The following is a 20227-nucleotide window of genomic DNA, read 5'->3' as shown; positions in this document are numbered from 1 at the left end:
ATTTCTCTTGATTCCACAGTCATTCAGAATCCAAAATGCAAAGTGATGGTCTTACTTTGGAGCTTCTGAAAAATCTTTTGAGAAAGCCTTCCATACATGCGGACATATTTTATCTCAATTGGCATTTTTTACACGTGCAAGAGGAAATCCGAGATTACGATTTACCCGCTTGGTGTGGTTTACACCTCTCTCTTTTTTTGCATGTCTGTTTTCTCAAACCTGTGCCAGGTAGCCTGCCGGATATTACCATCGTCTTTATAATCTTAATAATATTATCTGGAGCTTTACGTCGCAAAACCACGAGATGATTTTGAGAGACGTCGTTAAGGAAGGCTCCAAAATTTCTGCCATCTGGTGTTCTTTATCATGCACTGACATTGCACAGCTTCGCAAAGTATGCTGTACGATGGTATAAGCGTCGATGTTCTCATCGTGTATGCTTTTTCATGCATTTTACACTGGCTCCCCAAGCTACAACGTGGTAGCCTAAATGTACAATGCCCTAACTAAGCATGGTCTAACGGCTAGAATGAAATTAGCGATTTAGAATCCTCGACGTAACTTTTCGGCCATGAAAAGCAAGTTGCTACATTGTGAAAGAATAAAATTGACTAAGTAAAGACACTCTCAGTGGCCAGTGTTAACCCTCTCGCACTGTCTTTGCCCATTGTGTACTTCGATTGTGTAGGCCGAGACACTTTATTTTACGTTCTTTTTTGAAAGCCCCCCCCCCCCCCCATAACATTTGTCTTCTCATTCACGCATGTAGTGCTACCAGTAAGTGCTAATCATTTGCCAGTGGGGTGTAAAAACTCAAATTGTTGTCACACTTAAAAATAGCGATTGTATAAAGCAGCCATTTCTGTCATGTGTGATTGAACCAGTTAGCATTGAGGCCATTCACGTCTCTTCTTTTTTGTTATAACACTTCTCGTTCAGTTTGTATATTATAGCGTGCCAAGAATACATTCATTCGAACTATAGTTCATTTCAAACAATGGTATTTTTTGCAACTTTTTATCAAAAGTTTGGTACCACACACCGATAAAAAAGTCATTGATTCACCTTTAAATCATTTGAGAAGAATACAGAAGACGCACGTCTCACCTTTATATAAGTGGAGTTGGAGTATCTGGGTTCCCTGTAGTATTCCTTACAGAATGTTTGCCCATCTATAACATCCCCTGGAAGGTCTGCCGCCTTGTTTGGTAAAGAAATGACGTGGCATACGTCTTTTCGAAATAGACATTTTGAATATCGCCACCTGCAGAGTGATAGATATATAATGTGCAAATCTTTCCAAAAAAGGCAAAGAGAATAGCTGCTGACTGTGAAATTTTTTTTGCTGTTTCATTCATGGCGAAAATTCCATCGTGTTTAGCGGATAGTTTTGGCCCGACAATACTTCGGACTCAAGATGTGACAAGTATTGATGCGTATAGGTTTTGTCCTAACGACGCAAGGATATGTTGCAGTACGGTTGTATACTATGATTGATGTTTCACGTCAAATATAGATATTTTTCAAGAAATATTTGTATTTGCTTACAGTATGTGTGTCGAAGTCGATTGGTTCAAGCATCTAGCAATAAAACGAGTGAATCGATGTTCACTCCCCTGATTTCAATCACTTACTCATAATTATATTCTAACCCCAGAAGTAATTCTCATTTTCCAGTGTATAGCAGTGCTTGCAATGTTACGAACGCAGCTGGAAATGCTACCTGTGGCTCCAGGACAAACACAATCGTTCGGAAGCGTGGGCAGCTCTGTACGCGGTAGCCGCGTTTCAGAGGAGTCGAAATGCCGCTAGCCTGTGTACCTAAACTTAGGTGCACGTCAGCGCACACCAGATGTTACGAGTGGACATAGTTCCATCCTCCACTATGAGCACCAGATGATTAAAGTTTTTTTGAGCTTTCCAGTTCGGCGTCCCTTATGATCACATAGTGGTTTGGAAAGTAAAATCTCAACAAATAACAACAACAACATTATTATTATTATTATTATTATTATTATTATTATTATTATTATTATTATTATTATTTGTACTCGTACGAATATTCACAATATTGTCAAGAGAGCCGCCCATCATGTGTTGTAGAATGATCTCCAATAATAAGAACTAGATTTGTGTGTGTTTCCGCAAAATATTTAAATAACGAATATTTTCCGATTAGCTTGAGTAATTCGTACGGGGGGAGAACACCAAAACAAACAAAGCTTTGGAGCAGCTAAAGATTATTTTTCTTCTTTTAATTCCTGTAGTGATCCGCACACGGCCCAACCTTTTACGAGACTACTGATGCTATTTATGATGTTGATTGCCGCATGCTTCCTCTGAAAAGCGGAGATGTAGTGTGGCCGAAATTTAGAATCCGAGCTCGGCCGGGCCCGCTGACTGAGTCGAAGGCGCACCGAGACCGACGCTGGAAAACTGCGAGTCCGCCCCCCCCCCCGTCCTCCACCCACTTCTATTCAAAAATAAAGTCATGGGCCTGGTTCAGCTCCATGTTATGATGTTCGCTGCGGAGACAAGATGACGTTTTTAATAATGTGACATTCCACATTCACCATATCAAAGTTAAGCGTAAGAAAACTACAAATAACAGTCACTCTATGCAACGATTACATTTGAACGGGGCAGGAGCAGAGCCAAGCGTTGAAGCAGACCTGACTCGAGACAATATGTATCGATCATGAGTGCGGCCGAGGAAGTTGTGTAAAATTAAGCAGTCAAATGGTTCAAGTTTTGATGAGGTGTGGTGCTTCTACGTCAGATATCCCGATCGACTGAAGGTCCGTCGGGTGCACGAAGCTGGCAGCCGGAATAGCCAACATATCTTCCGTGAACAAAGCAAGCATACAATATGTAAACTGTTATTTCTTCTAGAACTTTAGTACCACATATTCAATGTACATATAATCACAAAGTTCACCTTGTCTGACTTCACTCTCTTCCTTGCGTTTAAGGAAGCGATGTCAAAAGAGAACACAAAAAAAAACGGGTTGCGGTGGCTGCGGTGAAGGCGCTACGGAGTGGAAAACACTTCCAGCACGGCGTCTACATTTTAGACTTGACTCGGATTTGCATCTAGTATGACCCGCCCGACTGAAAAACAATGTAACCCGAGCCCGCCCCGCGTCAGAGATGAGAGGACGTCAGCCCGCCTGAGCAGGACCCGCGGGCTGGGCCGGGCTCGATCTTTCGCGCAACCCGATGCCCGTTTCCACCTCTACTAAACTCTCCCCTTTTGCTCACGTTTTACAATGTTGAAGCTGTATCGTGTTGATCAGCTCTTGTCTTCACCTAGCAATAACTGAAGCTTCATGCCTAACAACAGATGCAAGTGTTGTATTTGCGTAAACTGTTCTTGCATGTATTGATTTAAACGCGGATTGTTGCACGGTTTCGGTGCGCAGGCCATGTTGGGATAGTAGCTTGACTTGCTTCATTATATATTTAGCTGTATTTCTAGAGTTTGGTTGAAAATTGTTTGGTTTTTATGTCCCAATTTAAAGGAAGTGACAAACTCTGACGTTAATAGCGCTAGTGAACGCAGTATTTGAACCTAGAGTCATAAAATATTACCATAGCTCTATTCCCGGCAGTATAGCTTATATCAGTTTACCTTATTGTGGTATATTGTGACGACGAGGTTCTGAAAAACAAATATCCTCCAACGACGTACAATGAACTTTGCAAGAACTTTTATCTGAGGAGGGGAAAGTATCCGCAACCGCACAGTAAACTGAACCAGCCTCAGGCATTACCGCTCAGACTCCTGCAGGTCGGGGCATACCCAAGTCTTACACTCTTGCACAAAATTTACCCTGAAATTCAGACGTCAAACACTTGCGCGCCTTGCTCAGACTTTGCCAGCTTAGATCATATTCTCTGGCGGTGCCCTGCGTTACGGATTGAAAACGTTGCATCATCAAAGTGGTATGCTGCGCTACGCAGTATGAATTTAATGACGCAGCTATGGGCAGTCCAACGAGCCCACGACGTGGCGGACACGTTAGGCCTATCTGTCCCGACGTGGGAGTGGCCCGCTATGCGCTAGTTCGCCCCGATGGACCTAAATAGAGTTTTTCCATACCATACGATACCATTGTGGTATATTCATTTGGTCATACCTAACTGAATATTCTTTGGTGACACTTTGTGAATATCTGTTTCAAATAAAATGTTGCTTTCAAGAATTGTTTTGAAAATGATCTACTTTCTGTTCAAAAATTATTTTTACATTATTCCTTTACTATTCATGTTTGATTCACTGTCATCACTATTGATTTATACTTCCTTTCGTTTCCGAACTTTACTATTCCCACATCCCTACTAAGGACTAACTCTTTTTCGTGTTCGTCGAAGTACTCATCGTGTCAATGTAAATCTGTTGCTCCTTATTTAGGTTCAGAAAATAGCCGTCAGATTTGGTATAAGCAACACGACACCTGAAGTTTTTCGGCAAAATTGACATATACAACAGAATGCAGTAAGCACACCAATGGATCCCTTTGTTAAAAAAACAATTTTGCACATGGGCATGGGCATATGTCTAACAAGGAGGCGGAAGACTGCATGTTTTGTTTTGTCATTAAAAACATTTCTAATTGATGGTTGCTCGCCTAGACTGGAACAACTGGTTTATTGTCAGGTCGATGAACATTACTGTTTTGTTTCGACTCTGTCACCTAAACAGAAAGCGCAAATGCTCCTTGTTTATGGGTTAACAAATGTAGTTCAGGTCATGTACATTATCTTGATTCGCAATAAAATGCAACAGATTGCAATCAGTTTTCTTCTTTATGTGCAGTTTTTAACTATAAAAAAACAAAACATGTACTGTGAGTATTGCCGGGAAGCTTACGTCAAAAAGTCGGCGATGTCATTCTTGCTACAGTTGGAAAATGCACAGCTGTTATTCCCGTTCCTTCGAGGGCTGCTCATTATGTAACCCTCATCACTTGAGCAATTCTTTGCTGCGCCGTGACCGTCATGGTCAGCGTTCAACCTGTAAAAAAGGAATGTTAATATTTACCCAGCCAATCTTCAAGAAATAAGTGAGATGAGAATAACAGGTAAGCTTTATTCTATGAGCTCCGCACTTTATTAACTTCCCTCATCTCTGTTTCAAGAACATCACATGAAACTAATCGCTACTTACTTTACAACGTAGTGCTCGCTATTCAAGGTTTCGATGTTATCGGCGGGAATCGAGCATTGCGGTCCCTTCTGACTGCGCAATAAACAAGATAATTCATCAGCCGCCTCATGCCAAATACAGTTGTCCTCCTGTGTTCATTGAACGTATGTAGCATGAGGCTATACTGCAGCAGTTGGAACGGGGCAAACTCGAAAACAGTGAGCACCGAAGTCTGAAGGTTGCATTTTCTAGGCGAAGCAGTTCTCTTTCGTACATGTGAGCAAGATAGTTACTCTCTGCCAGCATGTTTTATTCGCCTTGGAAGGAGAGGAGCCCGCCACTACTGCGTCTCTTATAATCATATGATGGCCTTGGGATGTTAAGCCCCACATATCAATCAATTGAAATACCCTTGCAAGGGCAACTTGAAAATATTTTATTTCAATGTAAAGAGTGCTACCAAAAAAGAAACATGAGGATGATGTATTCACTGCAAATAAGCTTGCAATAAAGGTGAAACTTCTCGCTCACCTAGCTCGGTGCTTCGCAACTCTATTACTAAAATGAGGAACATTTTTTTATAGTTTTCTAGCTGAAAACCACAATGGCATTATGAGGTATTTAATAGTGGAGGGCTCCGTAAACTTAGACCACCTCGAGTTTTTCACATGCACTTAGACCAAAAAAGCTTGTGCACTAACACGTGCCTCTAGTATTTCGCTTCCATCAAAGTGCAATCGCTGCTATCGGGATCGAATCAATGGTGTTCGCGTACAATTGAGCACATTAACAACTATGCCAACACAGTCGCAGGAACTTTGCGTATTTACCTCGTTTAACATTTCTTGTAGTGTTTTATTTAAGCAAGCAGACGCAATTCAGCAAAGATCTATATAGTGTATTCCATATAACCGCAGCTGTCTCTGTCAGGTATATGTACAGCCTCAGCCACGTCTCTGTAGAGTACGTGAGCAGCCGGTTTCACCTCTGCGGAGCGAAACCTTGAGGCAGTATCGGGCTCTGACATGGTGCGCTTAACAACTAGGCCGCGCATGCTTCTGACACACCACTTCAGAGCCCGAAACTGCCTCAAGGTGTCGCCCCGCATAGCGAAAACTGGCAGACGTGTCCGTGGTTTTTTCCCGTGACTAGATAGTGTAATGATATGGGAGAGTGGTGCTTAGGCCTAATGTTTTGTGTAAACATTCACTGACAATTGCGATATTGATTACTGGCAATTTTGAATAGGTTGAGACGAACAATTTAGGAGATACGTGCATGCATGTACACTGCCAATATTTATGAATGGGAAGACGGGAGCGTGAGGTCTATTCTATATACGCCCTCCAGCGGCCGCGGGCAGCGCGCCGAAGTTGGAGCGAAAGCAACCACAGTCTCTTTTCGCATCATCTCGCGGTGAGCAAAACAAGCCCCCATTGATGATATGGAACTGCTGGCAAGATAACGCCCTCCTCCTCAAAGCAATTAGCATGAGGCCGGTAGTCACCTTGAAAGGTGAAGGCGCTGCAAACTTGCTGCTGATTTCATATCAGCAATGAATGGTGGTTTCGCTACAGAGGGAAAAACCAATTGAAAAAAAAAACATAAAAAGGGGTGCTAGTTCACAGTGTTGTTCCACCATGCAGTTGTTCAACCATGCATTAACAGACTGTGCATTATTAGTGTCATCCCGAAGCTATGACAACAATTGGATTTTTTAACAAGCAACAGAATTTATAATATATACACATTGTGACGGGGTGATGTCGGGGTAGATGTCTGAGTTGCCTCTCGCGCAAGCGCCTAATGAACAAGCGTCTTCTTCATCTTGGCCAAGTGCCACGCTTGCTCCTGTCGATGATGCACCGTAACATCACTCCCCTGCGGCGGAAGCGTGGTCACGGCGCTTAGTATGGCGGCGACGAACAAGGAGGGTGATACGGTTTCAGTCTGGAAACGTGTACAACGTCTGTCTGAAGTGAGGTTGTTGAAGAGGCATTGTTTAGGGGTGCGATCTCGTAGTTCACGTCACTAAGTTGTCGTAACACTTTGTAGAGGCCGTGGTAGTGTGATAATAGGTTCTCTGATAAGCCGACTTGGCGGTTTGGTGTTCAGAGAAGTACCAGAGACCCCGGCGAGAAGTGCACGCTTTGGTGGCGATTGTCATAGCGGTCTTTTTGGTGCGCTTGCGACAAGTGCAGCCGATCACGGGCAAGCTGACGGGCTGCATGGGCTCGAGAAACGACATCGCTGGCGTACTCAGTAGACAAGGGGGCAGGCGAAGGAAGGAGCGTGTCAAATGGTAATGCTGGATGTCAGCCAAATAGCAAATAAAACGGCGAATAACTAGCTGTGTCATGCCGTGAAGAATTATACGCGAATGTGACAAAGGGGAGTGCTTTGTCCCAGTCACGGTGATCTGGCGAAACGTACATTGACAGCATCTACGTCAGCGTTCGGTTCAGACGCTCGGTCAATCTATTTGTCTGTGGATGATAAGCGGTGGTAAGCTTGTGCTCAGTGGATCAGGCGCGGAGAATGTCATCCACAACACGTGAAAGAATGTACCTTCCTCGATCAGTAAGCAGCTGCCGCGGAGCGCCGTGATGAAGAATGACTTCATACAAGAGAAAGTCAGCCACGTCAGTGGAACAGCTTGTTGGCAGTGCCTTAGTGATGGCAAAGCGTGTGGCGTAGTCTGTGGCGATTGCAACTCATTTATTTCTGCAACTCATTTAGGTGGACGTAGGATTCCTGCAACTCATTTAGGCGACTGCAACTCATTTAGGTGGACGTAGGATACGGGCCCAACAGGTCAAGGCCAACACAGAAGAATGGTTCCGTCGGTATGTCGATGGGCTGTAGGAGGCCAGACGGTACCACAGAGGGGTGCTTGCGGCGTTGGCAGTGGTCACAAGCAGTGACGTAGCGAATCACAGAACGATACAGTCCGGGCCAGAAAAAGCGACGTCGCACACGATCGTAGGTACGAGAGACGCTTAGGTGACCGGCTGTAGGTACGTCATGTAGTTGTTCGTGAACGCTGGTACGCAGGTGATGGGGAAGCACGAGTAGTAATTCCGGGCCATCAGCGTTGAAGCTGCGACGGTACAGAATGTTGTCGTGCAGTTCGAACAGGCGAACGGAAGGCTCTGTTGGAGCAGAGGTCAGACGCTCGATGATGGAGAGTAACGACGGGTCACGTCGTTGTTCGGTGGAGATATCACCCAAAGCGTGGATGGAGAGAACGCAGGCGTCTGAATCAAGTCCTGTCAAGTCGGGCGTTTCAACTGGATAACGTGACAAACAGTCTGCGTCTGTGTGGAGGCGTCCCGACTTGTAGTGGACCACGAATGAGTATTCTTGCCAACGGAGCGCCCAGCGTCCAAGACGTCCAGATGGGTCCTTTAGCGATGACAGCCACCAAAGAGCGTGATGGTCCGTAACAACGGAAAAAGTTCGGCTATAAAAGTAAGGCCTGAATTTCGCCACGGCCCACACTAAAGCTAGACATTCACACTCAGTGATGGAGAACTTCCGTTCGGCAGGTGAAAGACGACGACTGGCATAAGCAATCACGCGGTCCTTCCCGTGCTGTCGTTGGCCAAGGACCGCTCTTTTTCCATGGCCACCTGCATCGGTCCGAAGCTCTGTAAGTGATGCTGGGTTGAAATGGGCCAGTATTGGTGGCGTAGTCAGCAGATGGATAAGAGCCGAAAAGGCGTCCGCTTGCTCTATACCCCATGCGAAGGGAACGTCCTTCTTTAAGAGATCAGTAAGCGGTTGAGCGATGTCGGCGAAGTTGCGGACAAATCGACGAAAATAGGAACATAGCCCTACAAAACTTCGAACGTCCTTGGTTGAGCGTAGTTCAGTAAATTGTTGTACTGCTCGCACCTTTTCGGGATCTGGTTGAACACCATCGGCACTGACAAGGTGGCCGAGTATGGTGATCTGGCGACGTCCGAAATGGCATTTTGCAGAATTGAGCAGGAGAGCAGCTCTTCTAAAAACATCCAGAACGGCTGACAGACGTGTTATATGGCTGTAAAAGGTAGGAGAAAAGACGATGACTTCGCCTAAGTAACATAAGCATATGGACCACTTATATCCTCGGAGAAGGGAGTCCATCATGCGCTCGAAAGTTGCCGGCGCATTACACAGTCTAAATGGCATGACTTTGAACTGGTAGAGGCCGTCGGGCGTAACGAAAGCGGTTTTTTCACGATTCATGGGGTCAACGAAAATTTGCCAATAGCTCGCCCGAAGGTCGATAGACGAAAAGTATTGGGCACCATGGAGGCAATCGAGGGCGTCATCAATCCGAGGCAAAGGGTAGACATCTTTGTGGGTCACTTTGCTTAAATGGTGATAGTCCACGCAAAAGCGCCAGCTGCCATCCTTCTTCTCAACGAGCACGACTGGGGAGGCCCAGGGGCTGGATGAGGGTTCCATTACGTCTTTAGTAATCATTTTATCCACTTCATTTTGAATTACTTGGCGTTCCTTGTGAGATACGCGATATGGACGCCGCCGTATAGAACTGGCATCACCAGTGTTGATCCGGTGAGTCACTGCAGTTGTCTGGCTGAGAGGGCGGTGGTCAAAGTCGAAAACGTCTCTATATGATGTTAACAGACTACGGAGGCTGGCAGCTTGCACTGCAGTTAGGTCGGAAGCAATCATCTTGTTAATGTCATCTGCAGGCAGAGTACAATTGCGGCCAAGACAGGGGGATGTAGTATCGGTGTCCAAACCAGTAGCGTTGCAGCTGTCAAGTGGAGACAGGGTGGCCAAAGACATGTCTTGCGGAATAACTTGAGTCAAGAAACTCACGTTGAGTAGTGGTATAACCACTGTATTATTAGCGACGGCGACAACAGTGTGAGCAAGGGCGACGTCTCGGGCCATCAGTACGTCGACTATAAGAGTTACGAGGTAGTCATCATCGGGCGCATGACGTGAGAACGACAAAGTGACATATGTAGCAGCTTGCAGAGGCAAGCGAACGTGGTGACGAGAGCATAAACGGGGAAAATAGTCAGCTGGAAAATCGGCAAACTGCGGTAGTTCAAGCTGAAGAGCACTAGTGGCACAATCAATGAGCGCAGAATGACGTGACAGGAAGTCTAAACCAAGTATTAGGTCAAGAGGACACATTTCAATGACGGCAAACTGAACAAATGTAGGATGACCGGCAATGGACACACGGGCCGTGCACATCCCTTGAACATCAGGGGTCCTCCCATCAGCAACACGAAGTTTGTGGGAAGCGGCAGGCGTGAGCACTTTATGTAGGCGTCGGCGAAGGTTCGCGCTCATTACAGAAATGTGCGCTCCAGTATCTATAAGGGCAGAAACAGCCACACCGTCAATGGCAACGTCTAACAAATTTTGTCTCGTCGGAAGCGTCAAGAGAGGATTTGTGGAGGGAGTCAAAAATGCAGCGTCACCTCCGGGCGCTGCACCGTTTAGTTTTCCGGGTAGGCAGGAGCGGGGTTGAATGGATACGACGGCCTGCGAGTCTGCGATGAGCGAGACGACTGGCGACGTCCTGGAGGCGAACACGACTGATGACCATGCAATGACAGAGATCGGCTGTTGAACCTTCTGTCGTTGTTTTGCGGAGAAGGCTGCGTGGCAGACGCGAAGCGGGTATTGTCCTGTCCGTAGTGAGGTTGAGATTGTAGGCTTCTGCCACAGGAGCGAAAGAGAGACACGCCTGAACGATAACCGATGCCAGCCCGAAACGTGAGCCGTGGATTCACGTGCCACGGCCTAGCACCTTCTTTATTTTCTTCTGTCGCCATCGCGCGCTCTCCGGTTTGCGCGCAGCCCGAACGAGGGCGGTACAGGGCCCCCAGTGTAGACTGTAAGTCGGAATGTGACATGCCGTTTGTGGTATTCCAACGGAAGATCAGTCGTAGATGAGAGGCTTTCTAGGGCGGTCTCCAGGTACGCCGGCTTGAGTCGGTCCAAGCTGACTGTCTCTTCACGGCCGTTCTGAAGTAGAGTGGCAGTTTTGGGGGTGCGGTGAAGGACGTGGAATGGTCCGTCGTAGGCTGGTGTCAAAGGTGGTTTGACCGCGTCGTGGCGCACGAAAACACGTGTTGCAGTGGCCATATCAGGGTGGGCGAATATGGTCTTGTGTTCGGAAGGTCTGGGCGGAGTGGGCTGGAGGTCTTGAACGCAGTCGAGGAGGCGTTGTAGGAATTGCTGTGGCTGGTCTGGTAGCTTCGTTGACGTGAAGTCTCCCGGAAGCCGTAGAGAAGTGCCATACACCAGCTCTGCTGTTGAGCACTGCAGGTCTGCCCGGATGACAGCTCGTAAACCTAAGAGCACCAGTGGCAAGGCATCAACCCAGGTGGCTCTATTGAGGCGGGTAGTCAAGGCGGTCTTCAGTTGTCGGTGAAGGCGTTCCACCATGCCGTTGGCGCAGGGATGATAAGCCGTGGTACGGCAATGTCTGGCTCCGAGGATGCGATTAAGGCAAGTAAACAGCGAGGACTCAAACTGACGTCCACGGTCTGTGGTCACGGTGCCAGGACAGCCAAAACGGGATACCCACGTAGAAATGAAAACGCGGGCAACTGTCTCGGCTGTGATATCTTGAATTGGAACAGCCTCTGGCCAGCGTGTGAAGCGATTGACCATGGTCAATATATAACGGTACCCCTGAGACACTGGTAGAGGGCCCACAATGTCTAGATGAACATGGTCGAAACGACGGCCGGGTGGAAGGAAAGGTTGGGGCGGCGTCTTAGTATGACGGGAGACCTTGGTCATCTGGCAGGGCAGGCACATGCGCGTTCAAGCGCGCACATCACCGTTGATTCCGGGCCAGACATAGCGCTGGGTGAGAAGACGTTGAGTAGCCCGAATGCCAGGGTGACAGATGTCGTGTAAGGAGTGGAAAACGGTGCGTCGTAATGAAGCGGGAACGAAAGGGCGGGAAAGGTCAGCTGAGACATCGCACCACAAGCGCTCAGATGATAATGAATGAGGCACCAGGCGTAGTCGGAGAGAACGGGGGTTCTCCCGAAAAGCGGCAAGCTCTCTATCATTCTGCTGTGCCGAGGAGAATGAGACCCAGTCGATTATTGGCGGTGGAGAGTCAACCGCGGCTATACGAGAAAGGGCATCTGCGGCGGTGTTGTCAGCTCCTTTCACGTGGCGGATGTCAGGCGTGAACTCCGATATATAAGCCAGATGGCGGAGTTCACGGGGCACGTACTTGGATGAGTTAGTGCGGAAAACATACGCCAGTGGCTTATGGTCAGTCAGCACGTAAAACGAGCATCCTTCCAGGAAATGCCGAAAGTGCTGTATTGCAGCGCAGATGGCTAGTAATTCCCAGCCAAAGACGCTGTAGCGGGTCTCAGCAGGAAGTAGCTTCCGAGAGTAAAACGACAAGGGTCTCCACTCGGATTTAATGCACTGCTGTAAGACGGCTCCGACGGCCACGCTGGATGCGTCCACCATCAACCGAGTAGGGGCGTTGCTGCGTGGATGAATGAGAAGCACGGCGTTAGCGACCGCTTGCTTAGCAGCAGCAAAGGCGGCCTGGGCCTCTGACGACCAAGGAATGGCGGAGGACGGGCCGGCGGTCGACCGAAGGAGGTCGGTGAGCAGTCGTAGCAGTTCGGCACAGTGTGGTATGAAGCGCCTGGAAAAATTCACAAGCCCCAGGAATTGGCGTAATCGGCACAGTGTTGTAGGCTGAGGATAATCCTGAATTGCTTTAACGTGGGACCGGAGAGGGCGTATTCCTTTGGATGATATGTGATGGCCCAAGAACTTGAGCTCAGATGCGCCGAAAGTACACTTAGAGGCGTTCACAACGAGGCTGTACTGCTGAAGACGTTGGAACAGAGCGCGTAGATGGTGCTCATGATCTTCAGGTGTGCGGCTGGCGATGAGGACATCGTCAAGGTACGCAAACACAGTAGGAAGACCCCGTGTGACCTCAGAAATGAACCGCTGGAAAGTTTGAGCCGAATTGCGGAGTCCAAAAGGCATCCGCACGTATTCAAACAACCCAAAGGGCGTCGTGATGGCGGTCTTAGGTATGTCGGCGGGCTCGACAGGAGTCTGGTGGTACGCCTTAACAAGGTCCACTTTGCTGAAAATTGTGCAGCCGTCGAGGCGCGATGTAAAATCCTGGATGTGAGGTAGAGGATAGCTGTCGTGGACAGTCTTGGCGTTCAACGCTCGATAGTCCCCACAGGCACGCCAGTCACCAGGATCACGCTTTGGCGCCAAATGCAGCGGGGAAGCCCAAGCGCTTGACGACGGGCGGATAATGCCGAGCTGCAGCATGTGGTCAAACTCCCGTTTAGCAATAGCTAGGCGGTCTCCGAACAGGCGGCGTGGTCGAGCGGCTGCCGGTGGACCCCGGGTGACGACGTGGTGTGTCACCGTATGTTTAGGCGGCTGAGTGAGGTTGCACGGTTTAGTTAACTCCGGGAAACTCGCCAAGATTTTTTCGAACGGTGAGGAAGGTATCAGCATGCGGATGGCCATTGGAGCGATGTCGGACAGGACTCCCGAGATGGAGAGACGAGTCTTACCATCTATGAGGCGGCGCCGCCGCACGCTGACGTCCAAATCGAAGTATGAGAGGAAGTCCGAGCCGATGATCGGTTGAACCACGTCTGCGATGACGAAAACCCACCGGAAAATGCAGCGAAGGCCGAATTCGAGGGTGAGAGATCGGAGCCCATACGTTGCTATAGACGAGGCGTTGGCAGCACGAAGCACTTGCCCCTGTGACTTTGAACGATCAGCCTTAGTCGGGGGCACGACGCTAATTTCCGCGCCCGTATCTATAAGGAACCTGGCGCCCGATAGCTGGTCCGTGACCATGAAAAGGCGGCTGGGACGAGAAGGGAGATCACACGCCGCCGTCAGTGATCCCGGCAGGCGTTTCCCTGCCACGAACATGGGGGTGTACACTTCGTGGCTCGGTGTCGGAAACACTGGTGGTACCAGCAGAGGGGTGGAGGGCTGGGACTCCGAGCATCTCGTGTGCGTGGAAGAGCTCGACGACCAGAACGATAACCGATGCCAGCCCGGGACGTGAGCCGTGGCTTCACGTGCCACGGCCTAGCGCCTTCTTTATTTTCTTCTGTCGCCATCGCGCGCTCTCTGGTTTGCGCGCCGCCCGAACGAGGGCGCTACAAGATGAAGTCCGAGGTGGCGAGGACCAGCGGTAATTGCAGTAACGGATGACATGACCGATACGGTGGCAATGAAAACAAATTGGTCGATTGTCGACAGTTCTCCACGCAGCAGGGTCGCGAGATCGGGCCGTAAACTGCTGCTCGTGATAGGACGCGGGTGGACGCCATGAAGCTCGCTGCGGGTTGGGCAAAGCGCACACCGAGGGAATACCTATGCTGGCGAGTTCTTGGTGGACGATGGCTTGCACCTTGTTAGCAGTGAGAGGGGTCGTGTCACTTGCAGCGGTGTGAGCCGGAGCAGAGGCAATGGCTTCAAGTTCGCGCCGTACAATTCAGGTCACCTGATCCGATGAATCTAGAGGTGGTGACTGTGTTTTTGCACGGTCTTCGCAAGATGTAGTTGCAGCCATATTCGGAAGGCGGGTAAACACGCTGTTAATCCGCCGGCTCTTCGCTTGCTCAAAGCGCCGACATTCTTTTATAATGGCATCTACTGTAGAAAAATTTTTGCAGATGAGGAGGTTGAATGCGTCATCCGCAATCCCCTTAAGAATATGCCCGACCTTGTCAGCCTCCGGCATCTCGGCATTGGCTTTGCGACACAACGACAACACATCTTCTATATAGGAGACGTAAGACTCGGTCGAGGTCTGCGCCCGAAACACGAGCATTTTGTTCGTGGCCATTTTTCTTCCAATCGGCTTTCCGAACAGGTCCAACATTTTCTCCCTGCACACTGCCCAACTCCCAAGTTCTGTTTCATGGTTCTCATACCATGATTTGGCGGTTCCCCTAGGATAGAATAACAGGTTTGCCAGCATAAGAGTCGGGCCCCATCAGTATCGAGTACTCACACGTTCGTACTCTGCCAGCGAATCTTCAACGTCAACTTCATCTGGATCGCCGGAACCGCTGAACGTGCCAGGATCCCGTGGGGGTTCGAGCACGAAGGTTGTGGTCGCAGAAGGAGATGTAGTTACCGCATCACCTCCGGCCGCAGGAACGCCAGGAGCAGATGCAGACGCCGTACTCTCCGTCATCGTTGTGAAATGACCCTTCAAACGTCGGCTGCTGCGAAGTTCCGTTGCGAGACGGTTACCCAGCACTTCCACCCAATGTGGTGCTGCCGATTCTCGGTGGACGCTATCCTGTAAGCCAAGACCTCGCCCCGTCACAATATTAACAATAACAGTTATATATCTCTCATTTTATTACACTATTTTACTAGTTAACTTCCCAGATACACTCGCTTTTCTCCAATTCCCGAATTCATCAAAAAATTATTTACCAAGTGTGGGATGCTAACATGCTCCCTGCGGGTGCTCCAGATCTAATATCCCTACTTTAACACTGACTTTATTCTCTCCCTTTTACATTCGTCAACATTTCGAAGATTGTGCGAAATATTTTGTAAACCTTCAATCAAGATTCTTGCTTTCCTTATGCGTAGATACGTAGCCCAGAAACCTCAGCATTTCCTACATATCATATATGCTTCTTCTTCACTACCCCCATAATACTGGAAAAATGTATAGTACAGTGTATACCGGTACACATCCGCATTCTGTTTAATCCGCGATAAAAACACGAGTATGGATTAAAAGGAAGACACGTTAATATTCAATTACTGAGCAAATTCTAAAGGCTACTATGTTGCCAATTATTTCTTCCGTTCGTAAACACCATCTCAACACACAATACGTATACTGTGTCGCAAGTGTTTTGAGCTCCTCAAGGTACTTACAAATGAGCGATTTCATGAGCCGATGTCTGGACACCAGAAAAGGTAACAGGCCGGTCCAAACCTAAGGCAGCTTTGCCATTCCTGCATGCCTTGCCCTTATTTGCCATTCCTGTGAATTAAAACACAGCGTGATCATTAAAACTGAAAATGACCAGACGGATAATTTGTAGCTAGAAAAGATGTTTTTTTAATGATTAGCTTTAGCGATTTGTCTGCTAAGAAGATGAAGGAACCAGTTTTTTTAAAGAAGTAATCCCATGACGATAGGGAAGAGGGGGGAGGCTGAGGATGAGGTGCGATATGTGTTAAGAAACAGGGAAACCGAGGCACATCCTACTCGGTGAGAATGGCACAAAGTGAACCAGTGCACGCGAGTGCGTCGCAGATTTATGCTATATGCACACATCAGCTAGCGGCGTGATCCTTGATGTACCTGTCCTTATCAAACTGCTCAGCGCAAAAAAATGTTACACAACGAACACAAGAGATGAGCACAGGTGCACACTTCTAAAACTGATTATATATATATATATATATATATATATATATATATATATATATATATATATATATATATATATATATATATATAATCAGTGCTAAGCACGAGACGCTCGGCCCGGACTGTCGCTGATTTCGCTAGCTAGGCCTACGCTCCTACCTGGTCTCGAATAACAGTTTTGGCTGTCTCAGTTCTTTATTATATTTCGTGGAGTTTGCGGGGTCTCCTTGCAATCTTGGAGTTGCGAAGCCGGACTCTACCTGCTGTCATGACCACTGCATCTGCCACAAGCCCTCCTTCTATGGCTTCCCAGGCCATCGTGTGCTCCGGCGCGGTCCGTCAGCGGGATCCTCCCATATTCAGCGGCGCTGACGTTCATTACGTCGACGACTGGCTGGCTACCTACGAACTTGTGAGTGTCTTGAACAAATGGGACGAAGCCACGTGACTGGCCACTGTCGGCATTTACCTCAGTGGCATTGCACACTTATGGCTTCGGAACCATATTACCAACGTTCTCACCTGGACAGCATTCAAGGCAAATTTCAGCGAAGTCTTCGGTCGTCCTTCTGTCCGCAAAATTCGTGAGGAGCAGCGTCTTCAGTCGAGATCTCAACTGCCTGGTGAGAACTTTACAAGTTACATAGAAGACGTCATTGACTTGTGCAAACGCGTCGATGTGAACATAACAAAGGTGGACCGCATCAAGCATATTTTAAAGGTATTGACGAGGACGCCGTCCAGATGCTCCTTTCAAAAAGCCCTGCTACTGTCACCCAAGTAACCGAGCTCTGCCAAAGCTATGATGAGCTCCGCCGGCAACGTCTGGTCACCCGCCGTGCTGTCCCACATCAGGAATCGAGGTTCGGCTTAACTCCCTCGTATGACCCCGTCCTCCTCTCGAGGATCAAAGATTTTATATTCGAAGAAGTTGCCCGCCAACTCTCGCTCATCTCTGGCCTACCGGAGCGCAGTGCGCCGCTTAGCCCTACACTACGGACTATTATACGAGATCAAGTGTCTGAGGTCCTTCCTCCGCAGCTAGTGCCACCAGTCATACACCATTGACGTACGCCGAAGCAGCAGCACGACCACGACCACAAACGTTCCAAGCGCTGCCTCCACTGCCTGCTCCTGTTATGCCGCACAGCCGCCACAACCTCCAGTTCGCCGAGTCCCTAATCCAGGGCGCACTGCCGACAACCGACCGATCTGCTTTTCGTGTGGTCTATTAGGGCACGTCGCAGGTTTGTGCCACCACCACCCACTCCATTCACGTGAAAACCCACGTCCATATGAGAACGATTACACGTACACTCACTACACTCCAGACCCCAAATTGTACGCTCCTCGACCAAGCCACCGACCAGCTCCTGATCGCCGATCTCTTTCTCCACGTCGACTCTCGCCCTCCTGATGCGCTGACGCCTCCCTACAATCGACGCGGAAAACTAAATGACGCAGTTCCCGAGGCAAGAACTGCGTCCTCGTCGCAAAGCACAAGCCCTCTTCGTTCACCGCCGAATGTAATTAATGCCGACCTTGAAGGTGTACCCGTACTTGCCCTTATTGATACTGGTGCCGCAATTTCTGTCATCGCCGAAAAGGTTTGCCGTTCAATTCGAAAAGTGACAACGCCTTACTTGGGTTCATGTCTTCATACTGCCACTGCACAGCCTGTGCAGCCTCTGGCTGCGTGCAATTCCAGACTTGTAGTTCAAAGAGTGCCCTACACAGTGCAGTTCGTAGTACTCCCACACTGTTCTCATGACATCATTTTAGGTTGGGATTTTCTCTCCCATCACCAAGCCGTCATTCATTGCGCCAGTGCCGAAGTCACCGTTTGTCCCCTTGGTGATGGCTACCAGTGCACGATCGCCCTTCCTACGCGAAGTTGGTCATTAGTAACGACACCCAGATCCCTCCACGCGCTACTGTCTTCGCACCTGTGTCGTGTTCCGCCGTCATCGACGCTACCGCATTCTTCACGCCTTCCGCTGCTTTCGTTCATCGCCACTTATCACCACTCCCAACCGCTCTCCTTACTTTTCAAGATGGTGCGACCAACGTGCCTGTAGAGAATCCGTTCCCATTCACGATTACGCTGCTTCGAGGCGAATGTGTCGGTTCGATAGAATCATTCGAAACCATCGCAACACTTGACGTTCCTGATGAATCATCGGAAGTCAGCGCCCTCTCCGGTAGTTCCGTGAATGACCCTTCCACTATTGACATTTTCAACCGTGTCATCGACGAAGGCCTAAACCCACAACAGGGGGGTGAGCTTTTGATCCTCCTTGACAATTTTCGGCCATCTTTTGACAGTCACAGCGCTACTTTAGGTTGAACATCAACCGTATGCCACCAGATCAACACAGGTAATCACCCAATACTACGGCAGTGACCATACCATGTTTCGCCGCCTGAACGCCGTGTCATCGATGAACAAGTAGATGACATGCTAAAGCGAGGCGTCGTTCAACTATCAAACAGTCCTTGGGCGTCGCCGGTTGTTTTAGTTAAAAAGAAGGATGGCAAGATACGCTTTTGCGTAGATTATCGTCGCCTAAACAAAATAACACGAAATGATGTTTATCCTTTGCCTCGAATTGAGGACGCCCTCGACTCTTTACAAGGCGCAGAGTTCTTTTTCTCTCTTGATCTACGCTCTGGGTACTGGCAAGTGCCCACGAATCTGGATGATAGGCCAACAACCGCCTTTGTTACACCGGATGGCTTATACGAATTTAACGTGATGCCATTCGGCCCATGCAATGCGCTGGCAACATTTGAGCGCATGATGGACACTATCCTACGAGGCCTCAAATGGAAGACGTGTTGGTGCTACTTAGACGATGTAGTGGTATTCTTGCCCGATTTTCCCACGCACCTTCGTCGCTTGGTACAGGTTCTACGCTGCCTCTCTGTAGCAGGCCTCCAACTCAACTTGAAGAAGTGTCACTTTGGTGCGCGCAAGCTGACCATTCTCGGACACGTCGTGTTGAAGGATGGCGTTCTTTCAGACCCCGCTAAGCTACGTGCTGTTCGCGAGTTCCCGAGGCCCGCGTCTCTCAAGCAGCTGCGTAGTTTCATTGGACTTTGCTCATACTTACGCCGCTAAATCCGGGATTTCGCCTCGATCATGGTGCCTCTGACAGACCTACTTCAGGGAGACCGCAATCTATCTGCGTGGTCTCCAGCCTGCGACAGTGCCTTTGCGAAGCTCCGTGAACTGCTTACAACGCCACTCATACTGCGTCATTTCAATTTAAGCGCTCCCACAGAAATCCACACAGATGCTAGTGGTGTTGGTCTTGGCGCTGCACTCGCCCAACGAAAGCGTGGTTACCAAGAATATGTTGTTGCGTACGCGAGCCGCACTCTTACAAGAACAGATGCAAATTATTCGGTAACTGAGAAAGAATGTCTAGAGATTATCTGGGCCATTACAAAATTTCGGCCTTATCTGTACGGCCGCCATTTCGATGTTGTTACCGACCACTACGCGCTCTGCTGGTTATCCTCCCTCAAAGATCCCTCAGGACGCTTGGCACGATGGGCTTTGCGGCTCCAAGAGTACGACATCCGTGTCATTTATCGCTCAGGCCAGAAGCACGCCGATGCCGACGCTCTTTCGCGTTGTCTCCATT

General features: G+C 48.7%; 1 protein-coding gene across 2 annotated transcripts in view; it reads right to left on the bottom strand.

Annotated features, from left to right (window-relative positions):
* The window catches only part of LOC119185041 (venom metalloproteinase antarease TserMP_A-like), a 77050-nt gene that overhangs the window by 8176 nt on the left and 48647 nt on the right, over window positions 1-20227 (bottom strand). For both annotated transcript variants that reach the window (XM_075885444.1, XM_075885443.1), the window contains 3 exons: window positions 16076-16184; window positions 4874-5017; window positions 1108-1264 (listed from right to left, as the gene is read on the bottom strand). In XM_075885444.1, coding sequence (XP_075741559.1) covers window positions 1108-1264; window positions 4874-5017; window positions 16076-16184 — 410 coding nt within the window. The remainder of the gene's footprint in view (window positions 1-1107; window positions 1265-4873; window positions 5018-16075; window positions 16185-20227) is intronic.

This window comes from Rhipicephalus microplus, unplaced genomic scaffold, assembly GCF_043290135.1.
Source record: "Rhipicephalus microplus isolate Deutch F79 unplaced genomic scaffold, USDA_Rmic scaffold_147, whole genome shotgun sequence".
In the NCBI taxonomy this organism is placed as follows: Eukaryota; Metazoa; Arthropoda; class Arachnida; order Ixodida; family Ixodidae; genus Rhipicephalus; species Rhipicephalus microplus.
Note: the sequence above shows the minus strand (reverse complement) of the source record. Positions and strands in the feature narration are given on the sequence as shown.